This window comes from Ylistrum balloti, unplaced genomic scaffold (genome assembly GCF_031769215.1).
Source record: "Ylistrum balloti isolate Yb309-2 unplaced genomic scaffold, AGI_CSIRO_Ybal_v1 Utg369646, whole genome shotgun sequence".
In the NCBI taxonomy this organism is placed as follows: domain Eukaryota; kingdom Metazoa; phylum Mollusca; class Bivalvia; order Pectinida; family Pectinidae; genus Ylistrum; species Ylistrum balloti.
Window position 1 is genome coordinate 1,057,893 of NW_026781904.1, and position 24,291 is coordinate 1,082,183.

The window sequence follows — 24,291 nt, forward strand, 5'->3', positions numbered from 1 at the left end:
ATGGCTAGTACGGACCGTGGCACCTGGTCAAACCGTCTGGAATTCCTGTTTTCGTGTATTGGTGTAACAGTTGGTCTTGGAAACATCTGGAGGTTTCCGTATATTTGCTACAAGAATGGAGGAGGTAAGTTCTGATCCAAATAGAAAAAATGTACAAATGTTTTCTTTACTTTTCCATATATTTGTTACAAGAATGGAGGGGGTAAATTCACTGCCTTATCCAAATAAATAGAAATGTCAAATGTAATGCGTGACAGGTCCTGATACATACCAGCTAGGTCAATTTAAAGATTTACTTAAGTATATTTTTTATTTACAAAATTATAGAAAAATGAGATTTATGCAGAAGTAATGAATATAGATATTCCTTTCTGACGGTATGACCGTTTAGATGATTTATTGCACGACAAAAAGAGACGTCCATTTTTTTACTCATATATTGTATATGTAATAAGTGTCAGTAAATTAAGACTGGTCATGTTTGCCTCTATGTAAACAAAACCATAACGAGTTTATATAACTATTCAGGCCGAATTTTGTATATCTACATGTCAATCCTACAAAGAATAAGTGTAAATATTTGATCTAATTACAGGCTTGGTTATACTCTTATCTATTTAGAAAATAAATACTATCCCTCACTTCCTTCCTGGTCATTCTAAATTTCGTGTAGTTTTCCACCCGTGAACACACCGTGAGCACATCGTCTAACGTTGTGCGATCACACCGCTGTGCCATAGGTTGTGCTTAATTTTGTTCGCTGTGTTGAAGAAAAATAATGGCAATTCAACAGGGTATATAGAAATATCTTTAGGCAGATACTCGGTCATTAGGAAAAGAATTTAAAAGAACCGAAAGAGTAGTACTATTTTAACGAGACGTGCTGAAAAGTCATAGCAAAAGTCTAGAGAAAGTCTTATTTTTATTGTCTCCTTGGAACAGATACGCCATCAAATTACCACAGAATGTTACCTGATCAAGGAGATTAATTAAAGGTTACTATTGGGTATGGAAATCCCAATGTCGGGCATTGCCACCACATTTCTGGTTCATTCTTATGTTCTTTATCTCATACGCAGACGCCAAAGTGTGTTTTGAGCAAGCCGATGCCAATCAAGAATCAATGCCTCTTCCAATTGTATTTTGGATCTTGTGCATTGACATCATAGGATTCCAAAACATGCTCAATCGGGTCCATATCTGGTGACATTGCAATCCATGGGAACGTCTCCTTCACTTATTGTAGAAGAAATATGTTTTAAAATATGTTTTCATAAAATATGTCCCTTCTCAAAAGTGCTGTTATACAGCGAAAATAAAACAAGGTTTATTAACATGTGGACGGTTGAAAAGAAAGAATAGATATAATCAATTATATTATAAAGATCTTCTGAAATTTCTTCGGTTAATGTGAAAGTTATGTGTTTATTTTTAATTTGTGAAACACCCGTGTCTTAATTGTGCAATAGTTAAGAACAGTGTTTAAGTTTTTAAATGTAGGTAAAAGGTCACTGAAAAAAGTGGATACCATGGGAACTTTCTTGTTAAATGAACACATATGCCAAACATGAAATCTCTACCTCTTACCATGCAATAGTTATAGGCAAGCTTAAAGTTGACGACAGACAAGCAAAACAGACAGCACAAAACAGTATGCCCCTGACCTGTTGATCCGCGGGAATACCAAATAGTTTGACAGCTTTACAAATCTTCATAAATGGATATCTACATACCTTTAAGTTTTCATACTTGCTGCTATCGTTATTTGGATAAAAGCGAGATAAATAAAATCAGTATCTTATTTCAGACGATAAAAAGGCTTATCTCACTTCCTGAATCACATGTATATATAAAATGATACGGGCACATTTATTTTTTTATTTTAAACATTAAAACGAAACAAATCATTTTTCTATTACAGTGACTGGAGTTCTGTAGGATATTGATTAGTCTTAAATGCTATCAATGAAACTGCAACATCAAGTCGATGGATATAATTAAAAAAAACACACAATGTAGTATTAAACAGAGCCAAATAATGGGATGAAAATTACTTCATTTTAGAGAGATTCTGTTAACAAACAAAGTGTAGTAACAGCCTAGCGAAGTACATGAAATCTAACTCACTTTAGCGAAATCATGTAACATACAGTGTGAGGTGTGTATAAAACCACAACGGCTAAGCAAGGGACATGAAAATTACCAGAGCGTTGTGTACAAGGTCACCATAAAAGTGGAGTGCATAGTAAAAATGTCATGTGACGTAGATTTTGCTAACGTGACGCTACCCAAACCGAGCAAGTCATGGGACGCATCAAATGACATGGTGCTGAGACACATTTCTCTATGCTTGGAGACTTCTTTTGTTCCTATGTCTATTCTGTAGTACTAAGCGACATACACAATCCAATAGCCCTCATAGTGAGTGTAAAATAATATATGGGTTTCTAGTTCAGGGCTAGAACCCTTTTCATACAATTAGTGACACAGTCCGTCAACCTATTAATCTGTATCTACAGTTCCAGTTCTTTCATTCTATCAAAATTAACTATACTATTTGGATTATAGGATTTCCAAGGGCTACTACCTCCTCCCTCTTTGCGACGGGCAAAAACTATATATAGACTTTGACGAACAAAAAGGCTTCTCCCAACAGGTTCCGTAGTCTTGAGACAGGAACATTGGTGAGGAGTATATTTCTATGCTGGTACCCTCCATAGGTTCCAATATTAAGACAAGATCCTTAAGGAAAGAGTGCATAGCAATGGCGAAAGGAGGTCTAACTTAACGATTCGAGTAAATGCTATTCTGCTTCTGTCCAGAAGGCTAGCCCTTATAAGACATATACTAAGATAATGTTAATTCCTCTGATATTCCATATCCCAAGTCGTGAGGCACAGGCCTTTATAGGAAGATAACACGATAGTGCTAACACCCACACTTGTTCCGGTCTTAAGACAGGAACCATTACGAACTGTTATACAGTGACGTATTTAACCTACTGGCAGAGCTATACAGTAACACCATGGTATACCCTACTAGGTGTTATATTTGAGGTGGGAAAGGTCCAAGTCTTATGGCTGGGAATATTTCCTTTAAATTTCTAAATTTAAGGTCTAAGATTCTTACAGCTAAGATAAACCTATGCTATCCATCTACACTGGCTGAAGCCTTTTCCACGTGAGTTCGTCATTACTTCTCAATAAAGGACTTAATTGTCCAATTTCCAGGGAACCCTTGATTACCTTTCCAGGTTGTTGAGGGGTACAGGAACCTATGATTCTTCGCCGGAACTCTCTCCATTGTCAGGGTATGACCCTTAGTGGTTCGAGCGAGTAGTTCGTGGCCACGCGGGGTCGATTTCGCGAGCAGGTGCACATGGTTCCCTTGTTGAAAGGCTTTCCACATCATTCGATTGATCGTTGTTCTCCTCCTGATTGTAACTACAGAGGGATGGATCCACCAATATAGTGTTTCAGTCTATCGTGGTAGCAACATTTTGAGCCTTTGCAGTTCCTGATTGGTGTTCTACAACCAGGAATGGCGCCAGCTAGGGAGGATTCAACTTGGAGATTTTCCCCAATTTGGTGGAGGAGTCCCTTTTGTAGGCCACATCTACATTGAACAAATTGTCGGTAGCCCTAACGTCATAGTCTCGTTTCTGGTGTCTCTGATTCTTCCCAACATGTTGCCTAGCAGTATTGTGAACTTCCGCAAGAGAATCCTGGAGGTGTTTTACCCATTCGTAGGGTTCTATGTCTCCTGGAGGATTTGGTGTCCCTAGAACAAGTCCAGTGGTCTAGTGTTTCTCAACCCAACATAATCGTGTCGGGGATGAACCCTGTATCTCAGTGTTCAATGGCGTGGAGCGCCATCTAGATTGGACGTAGGAAATAGCCACACGTATCGTCTTTACCGTTGATACAACATCGGATTGTTTGCGACACTGTTCGCTTAGCTGTTCGACATTTGAGGAAGGGTGGAAGAGAGTTCTTAAGTAGTTCATTTAACTCTGAGAAAAGTTGACTCCCGAAATTAGTTCCCTGATCCGTGTGGATCTGTAGAGGGCAACCAAACGTTGACAGAATTGTTTTTACTAGGCTGTTAGCCAGAATTTTGTATTTGTTGCCCATCCTGCTGGGTGTAAATGGTCATAGAATGTCAATGTGAACCCCTTTCCATTGGTAACCCTGCGTGGAATGATTTCAGTTTGGGTTCCAGTTCACGGTGATAAATCAAATCAAGAAAAAATGTCAACAGATATAATTTAAACTCAAATTCGGTAAAAAAAAAAACCTATTGCAAAATATGAATAATAGAAGGATTTACACGGAGACCATGTACCTCGCCCTTGAACATATTCAAACAAATTAATGAGAGCTGTTATCTATTCAGACTCTCTTCCTGTACTACAAAGCCTTAGCAATAGAAATATCAAATATATTTTCATTCGTGAAACATTAATACTATATATCATGAACTTGTCTCAAACTTTCGTATTGTATTTTGCTGGGTTTCCTGGCACATGGGAATACCAGGCAATATATCGTGCCGAAAAGGAAGCTTAATTGCTACCACCTTTTGTTTTCAAACTTCATTTTACTGATTTTAAACCATTTACCAAATAATTTTAACAGCTCGGTGGTAGGAAGAATTGAATCAAAATACCGATAATAGATTGCATTCCGAAAAAAACTTTTTGTCGATGAATGGTATCCATGCTTTAGAGACAACCATCGATATGAAGTTGTCCTTGCCCGTTTTCTGATGGGCCATTCTTACCTTACACATTTATATATATTAAAAGGTGAAGATAATCGTCGGTGCATAGGGTGTGATAACCTATTCACCATTAAACATTCTATTGGACTGCATAACATTATGTAGGCTCGTTTATGCTTATACTCTTCCTTATATATTCATAGTTTTTTTCAAATGTAGATAAAGTAACAAAATGCTTGTTTACAGAATGTGCACTTCTTTTATGGCCCTTTCAATATTTCTTTTTATTTAAAGCTATCAGTTTGTATACCACAAGACCGGGACGTAATAAATACTGTTAACGCATATTTTTAATTATCTTATTCACATTACCTGGCGTGAAATTATTCAAAGCCTGCGACTTATTGTACATTTTATGACACCATGTTGTATAACACAAGACATAAAATATGTTCGGAATGCCATCCTTGTTTTCATCTTTCATCTCATCTAGTTGTCCATAAACAGGTTTCCGTGTAGCAAATGAATGTTTTGTAATGGTGATAAAATCCACACGTGTGTCCTTGCAGACATGAACCGCACTCTATAATGCAGAATGGCTAAGATGGAAAGCGAAATACAATGGTATTGTTTATATCAATAAGTCAAGGTTAATCATAGTAAAAAAAATATTGATGTACTATCTAAAGCAATGCTGAAGGTATGACGTCAACTCTCAAGTAATAACATCTATTACATAAATACCCTGTTGTCAGTGTAATAACACCTATCATATAACTACCCTGTTGTCAGTGTGATAACACATCATATAACTACCCTGTTGTCAGTGTAATAACATCTATCATATAACTACCCTGTTGTCAGTGTAATAACACATCGTATAACTACCCTATTGTCAGTGTAATAACACATCATATAACTACCCTGTTGTCAGTGTAATAACACCTATCATATAACTACCCTGTTGTCAGTGTAATAACACATCGTATAACTACCCTATTGTCAGTGTAATAACACATCATATAACTACCCTGTTGTCAGTGTAATAACACCTATCATATAACTACCCTATTGTCAGTGTAATAACACCTATCATATAACTGCCCTGTTGTCAGTGTAATAACACCTATCATATAACTACCCTGTTGTCAGTGTAATAACACCTATCATATAACTACCCTGTTGTCAGTGTAATAACACATCATATAACTACCCTGTTGTCAGTGTAATAACACCTATCATATAACTACCCTGTTGTCAGTGTAATAACACCTATCGTATAACTACCCTGTTGTCAGTGTAATCACATCTATCATATAACTACCCTGTTTGCAGTGTAATCACACCTATTATATAACTACCCTGTTGTCAGTGTAATCACACCTATCGTATAACTACCCTGTTGTCAGTGTAATAACACATCATATAACTACCCTGTTGTCAGTGTAATAACATCTATCATATAACTACCCTGTTGTCAGTGTAATAACACATCATATAACTACCCTGTTGTCAGTGTAATAACACATCATATAACTACCCTGTTGTCAGTGTAATAACACATCATATAACTACCCTGTTGTCAGTGTAATAACACATCGTATAACTACCCTGTTGTCAGTGTAATAACACATCGTATAACTACCCTGTTGTCAGTGTAATAACACATCATATAACTACCCTGTTGTCAGTGTAATAACACATCATATAACTACCCTATTGTCAGTGTAATAACACATCATATAACTACCCTATTGTCAGTGTAATAACACATCATATAACTACCCTGTTGTCAGTGTAATAACACATCATATAACTACCCTGTTGTCAGTGTAATAACACATCATATAACTACCCTATTGTCAGTGTAATAACACATCGTATAACTATAACTACCCTATTGTCAGTGTAATAACACATCATATAACTACCCTGTTGTCAGTGTGATAACACATCGTATAACTACCCTATTGTCAGTGTAATAACACATCGTATAACTACCCTATTGTCAGTGTAATAACACATCATATAACTACCCTGTTGTCAGTGTAATAACACATCATATAACTACCCTGTTGTCAGTGTAATAACATCTATCATATAACTACCCTGTTGTCAGTGTAATAACACATCATATAACTACCCTGTTGTCAGTGTAATAAATACAATTAATTAACAACGCATTATAAATAACCTTGTTACCTTGTATTCATTGTAATAACTAAAATGTAATAACACCGATAATCGAACTACACTGTCATCAGTGTTGTAACACTCATTATACAAATGCTCTATTATCAGTGTAACACCCATTTCATAACTACCCTGTTATCAGTGTTGTAACACTCATTATACAAATGCTCTATTATCAGTGTAACACCCATTTCATAACTACCCTGTTATCAGTGTAATAAACCCCAGAACATTACTACCCTATTATCCATGTAATAACATACCTAGTTAGTTGTCAGTGCAATAACACTCATCACAAAACAGTCTCATTTATCTAACTACACTATTATTGTTAACCAGTAATATAACTACTAAATCACCAACATAACAACACCCATTACATTACCCTGTTATCGATGTATAAGCACCCCTTACAAAACTACATTATCATCAGGATAATAAGACTCATTTCTCAGCAGGAATTGTTTTTACCACAGATATAGTATCAGTACAATATGTTTGGATTATATATCTGATATAGTGTATAAAACTGATCAAAGGAAATACGTGAACGTTAGGCAAGTGCAGAACTGTTCAGCCAATAGCACACAGGCAAGTAACGGGCGTAGATGAGGCAACCCGGAGAATGGGATTCTTGACATGGCGACAGAGTGGCAGTCAATTTATTAATTGGGACAGAATGGCGTTGAATAGAGCAAACTATGGGCAGTATAACATGGTGTCGTGACACCATACTTGTCGTACATGAAGAGAACATTGGTATCAACCCTGTAAATGTCCTAGAAGGACGAAACAGCTGTATGATACAGTTGAATTCATTGTTTGGCTTTACAGTTTCTAACTCTCGATTTGTATTAAAATGTGCTATTCACTTGTGTGTCTTTTTTACAATCTTTTACATACTTGACAGGCGCCTTCCTCATCCCGTATTTCCTGTTCTTGGTCCTCATTGGTACTCCGTGTGTCTTCCTTCAGTTCACGTACGCCCAATACTCTAATCTAGGACCAGGGAAAGTGTGGGAATGCTGTCCTTTATTCAGAGGTAAATTACGTTATAATTGATATAACACACACACATACACACACACCCCACACACACACCCTTACACACATACACACACACCTACACATACACACACACCCCACACACACACCATCACACACAAACACAGACACACACACACACCATCACACATACACACACACCTACACACACACCATCACACACACACCATCACACACACACCATCACGCTCAAACACACACACACACACACACACACACCATCACACTCAAACACAGACACACACACACACCATTATACACACACACACACACCCTTACACACATACACACACACCCTCACACACACACATACACAAACACACACACTCCATGACACATACACAAAAGGTGATGGCTTTTATCAGATGATGAAATGTAAAGTGAAGCTACTTGAGAGTGGATTTCTGATCCGATGTTTCTAACAGAAGGTATGCAACTTTAGATCCCTTATTTCCGGTTATTTTCGCGGGGATGATATTTTCGCTATTTCGCGGTTCATTGATGTGATCACGAAAATATCATCCCCGCGAAAATAATCCTAAATAATGAGACATGTATGTATAGATATCCTTCGACATTATTATCGCGAACTTTTCATTCGTTAAAAGTATAATTGGATCGTTTGAAAAGAAAATCACGAAAAATAGTATGTTGTTGTTAACTACGAGTAAAAAAAATCTTAATTCTATACAGGAATCGGTTATGGAATGATGACCTTGACATTTATTGTCGGAACGTATTATGGCGTCATCCTCTCTTGGACACTTTACTACTTCGGACATTCATTTTTCTCCGTGATCCCTTGGGCGACATGCGATAATGAGTGGAATACGCCGATGTGTTCAGTGAGGACCGAGACGGTGATCAACAGAACCACGACAGTGTTAGCAAATATTTCAACAACTGGTTACCTGGGCGATCTGAATATGACGTCACATATAACTCCACCAGAGGAATTCTGGGAGTAAGAAAACATTAATATTAACCCATGTATTAGGGAAAACATCATTAATGTTATCAGTTTGGTACGACATACACAATGACGACAACAAATATATCGTGTTGACTATAAGTTTATAAAACATTAATGTTATCAGTTTGGTACGACATACACAATGACGACAACAAATATATCGTGTTGACTATAAGTTTATAAAACATTAATGTTATCAGTTTGGTACGACATACACAATGACGACAACAAATATATCGTGTTGACTATAAGTTTATAAAACATTAATGTTATCAGTTTGGTACGACATACACAATGACGACAACAAATATATCGTGTTGACTATAAGTTTATAAAACATTAATGTTATCAGTTTGGTACGACATACACAATGACGACAACAAATATATCGTGTTGACTATAAGTTTATAAAACATTAATGTTATCAGTTTGGTACGACATACACAATGACGACAACAAATATATCGTGTTGACTATAAGTTTATAAAACATTAATGTTATCAGTTTGGTACGACATACACAATGACGACAACAAATATATCGTGTTGACTATAAGTTTATAAAACATTAATGTTATCTGTTTGGTACGACATACACAATGACGACAACAAATATATCGTGTTGACTATAAGTTTATAAAACATTAATGTTATCTGTTTGGTACGACATACACAATGACGACAACAAATATATCGTGTTGACTATAAGTTTATAAAACATTAATGTTATCTGTTTGGTCCGATATGCATAACAACATCTACAAATATATTGCATATTGGTATAAAATTATCATTATCACTGGTTTATATTTATATGCATGATTACAAAGCAGTTCATTGATATAACATCAGAATAAATATGATAATTATGTTAAGTGATAAAATAACAATTCGTAATGATGGTCAATATCTGTGTCATTGATTACAGAAACAATGTACTGCAGCTGACAGAGAGCATTCAGACCTTTGGTACGATCCGCTGGGAATTACTTCTGGGTGTACTGGCCACGTCAATTGTCATCTTCTTTTGTCTCATAAAAGGAATTCACTCATCAGGAAAGGTAGTATCAGTCAACAAGACAGTACAAGTGGTATACAAGTAATTAGCACATTTTGATAATTTATAGTTAGATACAGTAGATCCAAACAATTAATAAACTACATCAAGCAGCTGTTTCGCCCTTCTAGAACTCCTTAGAGGTGCTACATCAAACAACTCTTTGGTCCTTCTAGGACTCGTCAGTGATGCTAAAGGCCTAAATTCTTAAGCCTAGGAGGCTACTGAGGAAAATCCAGAGTTATCGAAAGAAAAGTCAAAATCTAGTCGAGGAGATGCAGCAGTCCAATAATTAAATCAATTTCGTAATTTTCATATAAAAGACAATCGTAGAACAGTTTCAAGTACAGATGTATATTCTGAACAGCACAACAGTTCGAATGAATTACGATATTCACACAGGGTAAAATGATTATTGTGAAACCTCGACACATCTCAGGGTAACGATGGAAATGATAAAATATTTTATCTTACCACACTGTCCCTTTGTATTATCAGGTGATGTACGTAATGGCGACAATCCCCTATGTTTTCCTCATGGCTTTACTTATACGGGGAATGACTCTTCCTGGATCCTTACAGGGGATGGAGTACTATATGAAGCCGAGATGGAAGGAGCTTTCTAAATTATCCGTAAATAATTGATTGCTTCTGTACCTTAACTTATTCCACAAACACAGCGCTATTTATTTATCATTAATTTAGAAACATACATCAAATCTTTCATTCCTCAGCAAGTCTGTCTGATATTACTATTATCACATGTTTCTTTCCATAACGTTAAAATGATTTTTGGTTTTGGTTTTTGTTTTGTTTTGTTTTTGTTTTTGTTTTTTTTTTTTTTGAGATGTGTACCATATTGTTCAAGATTGATTTCTACAGGTTTGGGTCGATGCAGCGGCACAAACATTCTACTCCTTAAGTCTATCTTCGAGTGCTCTGATCCTGTTGGCCAGCCACAACAAATTTCATAACAACATTTATAGGTAGGTATCCTTGACACCAAATTTTCATTTTCATGTGTCAACATTTTTTTTTTAAAGAAGGAGGTAGATTTTTTCAAAAGTGCATTTATTTTTATCTCTCTATACCAAATCACAGTAGCCTGACACCTAAGCCAGTCTCTGTACACAGACACTTCATCAGAGGTATCTGAAACGTTAGCCAGTACCGACACCTGACACTTTACCCAATGTCTGTTCATTTTACCGACATTTACCTAATCCTTTTAGCCTGACATTGGACAAAGTCACAGTATCCGACACTTTTAATAATAATAATAGTAATAATAATAATATACTAAATTTATATAGCGCCTTATCTAATTCGTTAGGATTACACTAAAGCGCTTTACATCAAATAACATAAACAAATTAAGCATAAAAGGATATCGTTCATTATCCATCAATGTAAAATGTCCATCACAAATAACCTAAAACATTAAACAATGTCATACACTGTCAATCCTTTTCCTAATCACGGTAGCCTGGCACTTCACCCAGTCTCTGTATACCGACATTTGGCCAAGTCAAGGTATACTGACACTTCACAAAATCACGTTAACCTGACACTTTCATAGTATCCTGAGATGATTTTTTATTTTACTGATTAAATCAAACTTCGCAAAACCTCTTGGCAAACTTTTTTTTTTTTTTTTTTTAAATCCACTTTTTCCTTCGATATTATTTGAAATATTATTTTTTTTGTAGTGAAAGAGTGTCCTAAAATATAATAATTATTATTATATTCTGTAATTTTATTGTTTAACTTAAGTTCTATACTTTCTATTTTATATTCTACCCTACATTATATTATCAAACAGTTTTAAATACCCATGTAATGTAAAGCTGATTCAATATTTACTGCATGCATCAGTATCTTAGAATTTGAAAAATAAGATGCACTTGATATCATTTAGTAGAGGAGACTTGTGGTGCAGATTTAATTAGTACCAATTGTTACAGGGATGCGATTATAATCCCGATATGTGACGCCTTCACCAGTTGGTTCGCTGGATGTGTAGTGTTTGTGACCTTAGGTTACATGGCACAGGAGGCCAACCTGCCGATGGAGAAAGTCGTAGAGCAAGGTAATTAATGTGGATATAACCATACTGTACATTTCACTCGATAGCGACGTATGAGGTAGGGAATAAATCTTGACAGTGATAGAATTAGCACCATTTTTGAACTCATTCATTTTAGAATATACTGTATATATAAGTCTTTGCTCTCATCGAGAATTTTTAAGTAATTAAATGTTAAGTTATTTAACACCTTAAGTTGCATACATTTCCTATTATTCATTTCATCAATCAGACACAACGAATTAGCATTAACAAGACTTCCTCTTCATATATAAAACCAGGTATGACAGCAACAGGAAAAGCAAAACTTGCATAAAATTCATTGAGCCCTGTATTGTTTGTTGTACCAAATATATGTAACATAATAGACTATTTTTCAATTCAAATCATAATGTTTAAAAGACTGTATATGTTGCATACATACTTAGGTCCTGGCGTGGCATTCATTGTGTATCCTGAGGCGTTGTCTACCTTACAGCTACCCCAACTCTGGTCGGCTCTCTTCTTCCTTATGCTGTTTACTGTCGGACTTGACTCCCAGGTAAACACCTCCGTGACTTACGTAAACATTGTTCTTAACGTTTCATTCTGGTTTGATAATCTCTTGACCGTTTTCGTTCAGAACCTTTAATTTAAGATTCACAGCATCCTCTACATTTTAGGGGTTACAACCACTTTCGCTCTCTGCACCCCTGGAATATGTCACGGCAAAATTGAAGGCACAAGCGAAGTAATTCGATTGGTTCGAGAAGAAATAAAACTGACCAATCACAGGCTGGAACGCTCCTATTGAAGGAGCGACTCCTAACTTCAAAGCCATTATGATATACTGTTATGCTAACTTGAGATTCGTTTGATGTACATCAAAAGATCAGACTAATATTTTCGTCTCGTTCAAAAGGTGTCGCACATGGAACTTTCAATATCGTCATGACATATTCCAAGGGTGCAGAGGGTGACAGAGAACGTAACCCCTGAAGTATCGAGGATGCATTCATTGAAACGAATCTTACTTTTCAGATATTTTGGTTAAACGTCTAATCCTTTGTTTAACAGATGTCTTGTATGTATTTCGAATGGTCTGAACTAGTTTTCGAAGATTGAACTCTCTTTTTAGATCTCCTAAATCAACTTGCTCCTTTTAATCTGCTTTCCGCGGTGTGATTCCTCTATTTCGGTTCTTTTGAATCAACTTTCGATACTTTCACCCTTCCTTTTCAGATCTTTGAATGAACTTTCAATGGTTTCATCTTCCTATCCAGATCTCTTGAATCAACTTTCGATGCTTGGAACCTTCCTTAAAGTTCTCTTGAATAAACGTTCGATTGTCTGCGAATTCCTGCTACTATTTCTTGAATCTATTTGTACTATTTTTCCGGGTCTCTCCATTTTTTTTCATCATTGTTTTGATAATTTTCCAGGACTCTCCATTTTTTCATCATGTTTACGGTAATTTTCCAGGTCTCTCCATTTTCCCATCATTTTTACGATAATTTTCCAGGTCTCTCCATTTTCGTCATCATTGTTTCGATAATTTGTCCAGGACTCTCAATATTTCCATCATTTTTACGATAATTTTCCATGTCACTCGGTTTATCCATCATTGTTTCGACATGTTTTTTCCAGACCTCTCGATTTACCTAACAGTGAATTGATAATTATTTTCCACTCTCTCGATACATCTATAAGTGATAAAATATGTTTTCCATATTACACTCTATTCATCTATCAGGGTGAAATGGTTGTTTTACATGTGTTTCAATTTATCAATAGGTGAGGGCAGAAGTCTTTCCAGATCACTCCAGATTTACTATCAGTGGTGAAATTATTATTTACAGGTTCCTCTATTTATCTTTCAGTGGAGCGATCACTCTTTCCGTGTCTCGCTATTGATTATTAAGTGCTGAGAAACGTATAGTGGTGCGATCATTCTTTCCAGATCTCTCCGTTTATCGTTCTGTGTTTCCAGAGTCAATGGCATCCTCCTTTTTGTGTCCCTCGTTCTATTTATCAATGGGATGATCCTTTCCAGGTCCCTCGTTCTGTCTATCAATGGAGTCATCCTTTTCAGGTCCCTTGTTCAATTTATCAATGAGATCATCCTTTCCAGGTCCCTCAGGTAACCTATTCAAGGTGCTTTAATTCTTTTCATGTCTCTTGATGTATATATCAGTGAAATTTTCCCAGGACTCCGGTTTATTTTATCAGGGATATGGTCATTCTTTCCTCGCTCAAACTTTCAATGTCAGAAGCTAATGAGACCATCATATTAGTAGTTACAAGGAGGGGCGTTGCACTATTTGTAATAAAGGAGACAATCATTTGATACAAGTTAATACTTAATTAGAATGTACATTTTATTGACAGATTGTCCACATACAACTCCTTTATACAGGACTAGCCGACAACTGGCCGGGCATGTTCGGCAGGTATCGACTTCTGACTCTAGCAGGCATAATATTGGCAAGTGGTGTGTGTGGGATAGTATTCACTGCGCAGGTCAGTAGATGTAGGCACATGTATCTGTATAGAGTGGCATATTCGAGTATTATATCAGGGATCATCATGTGTTTGAAATGATCGGTTTATACCAATATTTGAGTTTCTTGGACGCAACTATTGCCAATTCCAAGAGCTTGTCGTCCGAGCAAATAGTTCTAATCATTTTTACTAATCCTTTTTTGATTTTAAACAGATTCTATCATTGAATTCACAAATTATAAAGTGTATTATACTTTTTATGTCTCATTTCCAAATTACTTCCGTAACATTTTCCATCTTAAGTGAGTTTGTGTGTTATTTGATAATGTTGCGAAATATTGTTGAAGAACGATATATTTATTTTCAGTCCAGGGTTCCACTTCATTTTTATATGAAATATAACATATTGCAATAATCATCGCCGTTAGCATCATCCTGATATTCATCATCATGATGATACATTTATTGTCATCATCATCAAAAATTCATCATCATCAACATAACATCCTAATACATTAATCATTAGCATCATCATTGTAAATAAAAAATATAAAAAGATATCAAAACTTACAAAATACTTTTTTTACAGTTTACTTATTTATATGTACCAGGGGTCATTATTTATTTCAATGCCTCTGCTAAGGATCGAACTCTGGACCCCTGGCTTACTAGTCTGACGTCCAACCAATCGAGCTAAAGAGAAGTTCTCTATTACCGAGTGGTATATTGTGGCTAGTATTTTACCAGGGTTACATATATATTATTTTATTTCATTCATATGCATATATTTTTTCTATATATTAGATGGTATGTACACTATATATACATAAATCCTAATATCGATTTGCAAGAAACGTTTCTCCCATCACCTGATCCCGACTCAGTCCTCCACTCTGACCCCGCCTCGGTTCTCCACCCTGACTCCGACTCAGTTCTCCACTCTGTCCCCGACTCAATTCTCCACTCTGTCCCCGACTCGGTTCTTCACTCTGTCCACGACTCGGTTCTCCACTCTGACCCCGACTCGGTTCTCCACTCTGTCCCCGACTCGGTTCTCCACTCTGTCCCCGACTCGATTCTCCACTCTGACCCCGACTCGGTTCTCCACTCTGTCCCCGACTCGGTTCTCCACTCTGTCCCCGACTCGGTTCTCCACTCTGACCCCGACTCGGTTCTCCACTCTGTCCCCGACTCGGTTCTCCACTCTGTCAACGACTCGATTCTCCACTCTGTCCCCGACTCGGTTCTCCACTCTGTCCCCGACTCGGTTCTCCACTCTGTCAACGACTCGATTCTCCACTCTGTCCCCGACTCGGTTCTCCACTCTGTCCCCGACTCGGTTCTCCACTCTGTCCCCGACTCGATTCTCCACTCTGACCCCGACTCGGTTCTCCACTCTGTCCCCGACTCGGTTCTCCACTCTGTCCCCGACTCGGTTCTCCACTCTGACCCCGACTCGGTTCTCCACTCTGTCCCCGACTCGGTTCTCCACTCTGTCAACGACTCGATTCTCCACTCTGTCCCCGACTCGGTTCTCCACTCTGTCCCCGACTCGGTTCTCCACTCTGTCAACGACTCGATTCTCCACTCTGTCCCCGACTCGGTTCTCCACTCTGTCCCCGACTCGGTTCTCCACTCTGACCCCGACTCGGTTCTCCACTCTGTCCCCGACTCGGTTCTCCACTCTGTCAACGACTCGATTCTCCACTCTGTCCCCGACTCGGTTCTCCACTCTGTCCCCGACTCGGTTCTCCACCCTGACTCCGACTCAGTTCTCCACTCTGTCCCCGACTCAGTTCTCCACTCTGTACCCGACTCGGTTCTCCACTCTGTCCACGACTCGGTTCTCCACTCTGACCCCGATTCGGTTCTCCACTCTGTCCCCGACTCGGTTCTCCACTCTGTCCCCGACTCGATTCTCCACTCTGTCCCCGACTCGGTTCTCCACTCTGTCCCCGACTCGGTTCTCAACTCTGACCCCGACTCGGTTCTCCACCCTGACTCCGACTCAGTTCTCCACTCTGTCCCCGACTCAGTTCTCCACTCTGTCCCCGACTCGGTTCTCCACTCTGTCCAAGACTCGGTTCTCCACTCTGACCCCGACTCGGTTCTCCACTCTGTCCCCGACTCGGTTCTCCACTCTGACCCCGACTCGGTTCTCCACTCTGTCCCCGACTCGGTTCTCCACTCTGTCCCCGACTCGGTTCTCCACTCTGTCTCCGACTCGGTTCTCAACTCTGACCCCGACTCGGTTCTCCACTCTGTCTCCGACTCGGTTCTCAACTCTGACCCCGACTCGGTTCTCCACTCTGTCCCCGACTCGGTTCTCCACTCTGACCCCGACTCAGTTTTCCACTCTGACTCCGACTCAGTTCTTCACTCTTATCATTAAGCTATCTTGTAATGCTGTATATAACGGAATGGTGGACTTTACATTATCACTGTTTCAGGGTGGTATGTATGCCGTTCAGCTTACCGACTGGTACCTAGCTAGTCTGTCAATCCTGCTGCTTGTAGGGGTTGAGGCCACCGTGTTAGCTTGGATATACGGTATGTCATAATGAAAAGGCTGTGAATAAATAAATCGAAATGTAGTAAAGATATGATAATATTACGTTCATATTATATTCTATACCGTTGGCATTTATTGTCACACACTATTGAAATAAATACTTTATCTCAATATCATAACTTGATAACGAGAGAGTGTTCGACCAGAAGAGTTTTAAACGACATAAGTAAGAAGTAAATTTGACCTCGGCATTTGGTTGTAAACTCCTGGGCTTTTCTTGCAAATGTTATTTAATAAATGTATTCTTACTAAAATTAGATAGACATTATATGTATTTGTTTCATACCTTCATGTTATGCATTTTTACATGGTAATTTGTTATGTTTACAAATAATAGTTCTTTTCATTTTAAATTTATTTAACCCATGGGGCTCATCTAACATTGACTCTGAATTCCTAGGACTTGTCTAGCTTACTTTAACCCTAAATACAACACACACACACACACACACACACACTAACTTTGACCCATTCTCGATACTCCAGGGGTTACGATCACTTTCACTCTCTGAGATTACAATGGAGCGACACCCAGTTGCAAAGCCATTACAATAAACCGTTATGCGACATTGAAATTCGTTTCGTGTACATCAACCTAGTCCTCTCGTATTCTCCACAAGTTGTCGCACGTGGAACTTTCAATATTGCCATGGCATGTTCCATGGGGTAGAGAAAGCGAAAGTAATTCATAGGTCCCCTCTAATGTTGACCCTTTGAGAACGTCATATTACTTACTTGGATTGGCCATGATTTACATGTTCGGATGTCGTCGATGAAGCAGAAGACGCTTACTCTTCCGGAACACATGGTCTTATTCTCCATATACTTTTCAGGAGTCTCCACGTAATTCTTTCTATCATAATTTGCCACTTTTATTAAATTTTCAAATGTAAGTTTGGATTATATTTAACATATTGGTATTTTCGTGTTGTATTTTACGCTTAATTAATAGGACCTCTCTAAATGTAACCTTAAATCAATAGAACCCTACTAACTTTAAAAAGAGTCAATCTATTTTTTTAAACCCTCTCGTTATCCATGCGCGTTACAAACTAAACCTTCACCCCTCAAGATCTTAAACATATATAATCCCTTTGCTGTGGCATGTCTCTGATGATTACATGCCTTTTCAACTATGATTATATTTCTTTTCATATTCACTTTAACGTAGATATCATAAAACAATCGTTGTGATCAACTAGTAGACGAGAGTCAATGGGGAAAGATTCATCGTCGTTTGATCTCTATTTTTTCTCTTAATCTTTTCATTTCTTTTCTTTTCTTTCCTCTGATTTTTACTCTTCGTTATATATATGAAAATCTCTTTTCACAAATAACGTATATAAAACTCCATATAATTTGAAAAAAAAGATCCAGTGCCTTTCAAGAAATATCGAGAACAAGGAAACGACGGCCAAAGTGTCTGAATATTTTAATAATCTCAGAATGCCTTTTCATAAGCAATCGAATAGGGATATCGAATACCGGTCGCCTAGGTTACCCAAAGGAATGGAAATATATTGCATATGTGAATTATAACTAGTTAGTGTTCTTCCTCTCCCATTAACATACCAATAAACACCCACGTCAATTCCGCATCCATGGAGCTGGAATCGACAATTATCATGGTAAAAATGAAACATCACCAAAGTTGTTGCACAAAGTAATAAAAATATGATGAACAATTGTCTTAGTAATCTTACATAAAAAAGAAAAGGAGGAAAAAAATCTCGTGAATATCTACTGTAAACAGTTTCCTGTAAGCAACTTACATTGATCCTTAATTGGAAACACTTTCCTGTAACCAACTTACATTGCTCCCTAACTGGAAACACTTTCCTGTAACCAAAATATTTTAATCCTTAATTGGAGACAGTTTCCTGTAACCACCTTATATTAATCCTTAACTGGACACAGTTTTCGTAAAACCTTGATACCCTGGTGCATTAGAGTCAGTGTTCTATAACTAACATTAAATAAGCCTTAACTAGAAGAACATTAATTTACCCAACCTTTACCAATGCATAACTGGTGACAGATTCGTATACCTAACATTTACAAAGCCTTAGTTTGCATCAGTATTATATAACCAGTCTTTACGGAGTATTATTTAGAAATAGTTTTAGCGAGCCTCTCATGGAAAGAAACAGCTCAATATACCCAACCCAACCCATAAAAATGGGCAATGTATTCATTCATCATTCAGATCATGTATGATAGATTTGTCCTTGTACTTAAAGAACAGCAAGCAAAGTTTCAAACCTCTGAAGAAGTATCTGAAGCTTTAGGCGTTTCCATTCACGATTAATTATCTTCTCTTGCGTCAAACTACAAAGAGTAAATAAAAGGATAATTCATAACTCTTTTATGAAGAAAAATGATTTACTAAGATGTGATGTATAATTCTAAATTGAAACCACTGCAACTTGGAGCTTATAGTAATGAAAATGAAATCTTATTTTCCTCCACTTTTTAACATCAACATCCATTGTTAACTATCTTAAAATATTTGTATATCAAAGAGATGTCATCAACTTTCTGTGTGTCTCATTACTCAGTCAAGGTTACAGTCAAGATCTTTCAACGAATTAAAAACATCTTTACAGAATACGTTTGTGAAATTAGTTAGACAAAAACTAGTTGATTTATTCGCACACTTATACATTTCTTTAAGATCAATAAATGATTTTAAAAGTAGAATCCATTTGTCACTGGGGTGAACTATTTTCCTTGCCCAGCTTAGCTTGAGGAATCTATAAAGACATTTAAATCAATCATCTTTCACCTACCTTCAACGCAATTTCAAATAAACATATCTTCCTTTATCGTATTATATTTACCCATAGAAACTCAAATTATGAAAAAGATCAACTGTGTAATAATTATTTTCTAATGAATTTGGTAGAATAATAAGTTGTGAAATTCATAAGGATTTCAAAACATTTATCTTGGCAAATGGTTCCGAATTTCGTTTACTACAGATTTAAACAAGGACTTTAAATCTTAATGGTTTTATCAAAATTCATTTTAGGAATTTAAGTGAGATCTACCTAGAAGTCCAAACCTAAGAATGTTAATCACATTGCCGATTAAGTTCTGTTAAGTAGAACACCTCATAATACTACTACCTATCCATATAACTTGCGCCATGCCAGTATTGATATTTAAACCTGAATTCTTAACATAATTATTTAGTATATCAATGGACTCATTCAGTGATTCTTTTACCTATCTAGAATCAACCCAATGTTTTCATAATATTGCACATTAAAGATCGGTGTGTTTTGGATATACATTACCTAATGGTAACTTTTTTCAAGCTTTTGCACCAAACTCAGCGTATAAAAATACATGGCGCGATAGGATCTCCTTGACGACCACCACGTTCATATCTCGAAACATTGCCACCTTGATTAATAGAGGCAGTCACATTATTGTGCAAAGTTTTGACCCATAATATCATTCATAAATTCCCAATCAGCTTTCTATATCCTGCTTTAACTTTAGCTGGAAAGAGGTTCCTTTATTCTCTATGCATTTTATTGTGGTCGCTATAACATCACTAGGCTATATCGAGGCCCGTATTCATGAAACCGTTCTCATACTCAAGAATGAATTTTGTGCCCAAGCCTTATGTCTTGCATAAGTTAAAAATTAATAAATACAACTGATTTTGCCAAAGATTTAAAAATAGGGATTTCAAATCAAAGTAACATTCCATGTTTATATTTGACATTTGTATTATTTTATATGATTTAGACAAATTATAAAAAAAAGTTTGCACAAAATCTATGCTTGAGCATGAGAATGTTTTCATGAATACGGACCCTGATCAATCTGTTTGTAACTTGTAAGTAGGACGTGTGTTTTGTTCTTTTTAATGTTCTTGTTACTTATTTGATAGCAAAACATTACCTTCTGGATTGACAAGAACAACACTTGTCTTCTACGAAGCAGAAGACGCTAACCCTTTCGGAACTCAGTTTTAATCCTGGTCTTTTTGATATTTTGCTCTCATTGCTTCGATCTAAAGAGTAAGATGCTAAAAATCATGTATTGTCAAGATTCTTTATTTTTATTGATATCGTGAGTACTCATTATTCACGAATCAATGTCACCTATTACATGATTATAAATAGAATCATTGGGGTTTACTTATTTAAGAAATCAAGTATCCACGAAATAGTATTTTAATATAACCCATAAAATTTAGTCCCACGAAAATACATGATTTTACAGTACTGTCAACATGTCTTCATATAATCACATATCTACAAGCATTAGCGTCTTTCTGTAAACCTCACCCTACAATAGTTTTAAATAGCCGCTTTTCATAAATCGTGTTTTTACTAAAACGAATCGTCCTTTATTTTTGTCGACAGCTGTTATACTAGAATGATTTTACTCAAGGTGCTGACCGCCTCTACAAGGACATCGAAGCAATGATTGGGTATCAGCCTAATAAACTATGGAAGGTTCTGTGGAAGTTCGTCACACCTCCTCTCATTTCTGTAAATATACCATATCTCAGATGGCTATACAATTCATATTGTCTCTTGTTATCCTTGTGAGTATAATCATTTTTTAGTTTACTATGCCGTTGGTATCGTTTCTTATCATTGTGAGTATAATTATCTCCCAGTTTTCTATACTATTTGTTTCCCCTCTTATCACTGTGAGTATAATCATCTTACTGTTTCATATATTATTGGTATCGTTTCCCTTATCACTGTGAGTATAATCATCGTGTTTGTCCATCTGTGTGCTTATCACATCATGAATATCGCATCACACTACCAGACGAAGGAATAGTTTAACAGTGTAACTGACGTATCTTTTGCAGGTTCTATGGCTGATTGGTGTCATTAATCACCAACCTGTGACCTATGGTTTGAGACCCTACCCTGCTTGGTCTATAGGAGTAGGCTGGATTATCGCCTTTCTTCCTCTGATACCTATTCCTATAACCATGTACCTCACACTTAGACGTCTAAAAGGCAGTGTACGGGAGGTAACATTTTTACTGCACGTCATCATTATTCACTGCGTACAAGATTTAGACCAACCGCAGTTCATAATTTAATACTTTGTAAACGGTAGCAAATTATCCCCATCACATTCGTATTCCTTATTTCACATTTGATAAATAACCACCGCATCTAAACCCAAAGCTGTGGGAAAATAGATTCCGTTTCAAGATGCTGCTACATTGAAAGAATATGATCTTGATATAAAAATGTAATGTGTTAATTTTCAGGCAAAAATTACATTTTCTTTGTAAGTAAAAATCTTAGATATGCCAAAAAGGGCTATTAATCCTCTAATTTTGGTTTGATATCAAACCCCTGATAAATAAATCATCCTTTCCGCCGGCGTTTTGATTTCTAGAATAAGTAGTGGTCCGACGTATACGCTTTTATGATCAGCAGTTTTTTTTCTGCTTTCAGCACTTTGTTCTTGACTGCATCAGATCTCATATCGCTTGCTGTAGACATTATATTTGTCTTTTGGTCTTTAACTGATGTAGAAATACAGAGAAATATTATTTATGAAATGATATTATTCACTAGTTTTACTGCATATTGCGTCTGTTAGTGACATTAATAAGGAATAAGTGAATATAAAAATTAACTTACATGACAATTTAGTTTTATGCTTACATATTTCTAAGGATTTAAAAAAACACGCTTATATCATGACACGTACTGCGGATTTATAAAGAGTAGTGTTCGCGAAAAGCATAGTATTATTTTCCTTTTATGTCTGTCATAAATATGCCAGTAATTTGGCTATTTTTGGTAGCGAAAATGTAATAACTATAATATCTTATAGTGTCTCCAGTATTAACAAACATATTTCCCTGTGTGTCTAATATTTTTGAATCTGTTACTTGTGCTGCGCGCTCGTAAAATATTAGACACTCTTGTGAGTTATATTTGTTATTGCTGAAGACACTATTATACATCCTCCATGTCTCAGCAGACGGAGCTGTTATACCGTAATTTCCTCAATTATCTAATATGTTTTCATCCTTTCAGAGATTTTCCAAATCACTGAAGCCAACAGATGAATGGAAGCCAGCGATGTCATCTGACCCTGATGACAAAGATGTTGAGTTGAATCTTAATGGTGAAAATGGCTTCGTGTAACAGACGAAAGGATTAAACCAACAAAGAAATAAATCAAAGATTTGTCAAAGTAACTTATTTTGTTTATCTACATTTGCCAGATGTCAGCAAACTTTCTAGATTGCATTGGTCAAACCACGAACGGGTGTAAGATATAAGGACTTACCTAGAGCTAAGGATTAGTACATAGGATCATTAAGTACGTTTGTGCTCTATTTTCAGTTTGTTTTTGTTATATTTTTGTCAAGTAAACGTCTTTCTGAAGAACGGGTTTATAATAGGTAGATGTCTCTGGTCAACACTGGAGTATACAGGGGGTAGCCTGAAGCTTTAGTAAGCTAAATATTTGAGGAATGGACTATCTATCCAGATTTTCGTCTTTCATATATATGTTTGATATTTATTTAATACATAGGATATCTGTTATCATAACATGTGTTATATGACATTGGTTACTAGATAACGATACTTGTAGCTTAGTTAAGTATACAAGATGTCAATAGTTTGAAATAAATTGCTTGGTCAACATTCAAAGGCACTCTTTACTTGAGTGAATGATGATATCTAGAGAGTTATTCTGGAGGTTGTTCAATCTTGTAGTTTGGAGATAAACTTGAGAGAACATTTGGCCAATATATAATATTTAAAGAATTATCATAGACTTTAGCACATCTTTCTTTCATTGATTAAATCAATTTTCATTTTAATATAATTATATTGATATCACACTTAAAAACAGATATTTATCGATTATATATATATATATGCACGACCTTTCCAATAGATAATAGATATTTGATTTCATTGTACTACTTTCCTCTGCACTCACATAATAGTACCTATCATAAAAATTGTTAGCTGATTTTAATGTTTTTTATGGTCAACCTCCCCTCCCCCCGCCCCGCCCCCTCCCTCTCTCGCTCTCTCATATAATTGTACAATGCACCTGTACTAGATGTTACAAAATGATTCCAGTCAACCAACCCCACTCCACCCCTTTCCTCTCCAGACCATC

At 36.6% G+C, this 24,291-nt stretch overlaps 1 protein-coding gene across 1 annotated transcript; it reads left to right on the forward strand.

Annotated features, from left to right (window-relative positions):
* On the forward strand, positions 1-23,297 carry LOC132555223 (sodium- and chloride-dependent creatine transporter 1-like). The gene is made up of 13 exons (XM_060219576.1): positions 1-124; positions 7,826-7,957; positions 8,674-8,944; positions 9,881-10,013; positions 10,508-10,642; positions 10,892-10,995; positions 11,974-12,098; positions 12,524-12,636; positions 14,463-14,594; positions 17,027-17,126; positions 21,559-21,659; positions 21,992-22,159; positions 23,187-23,297. Exons 1-13 carry the CDS (start codon positions 1-3, stop codon positions 23,295-23,297), a joined length of 1,749 nt encoding a protein of 582 aa, XP_060075559.1.
* The last annotated feature ends 994 nt before the right edge of the window (positions 23,298-24,291 follow it).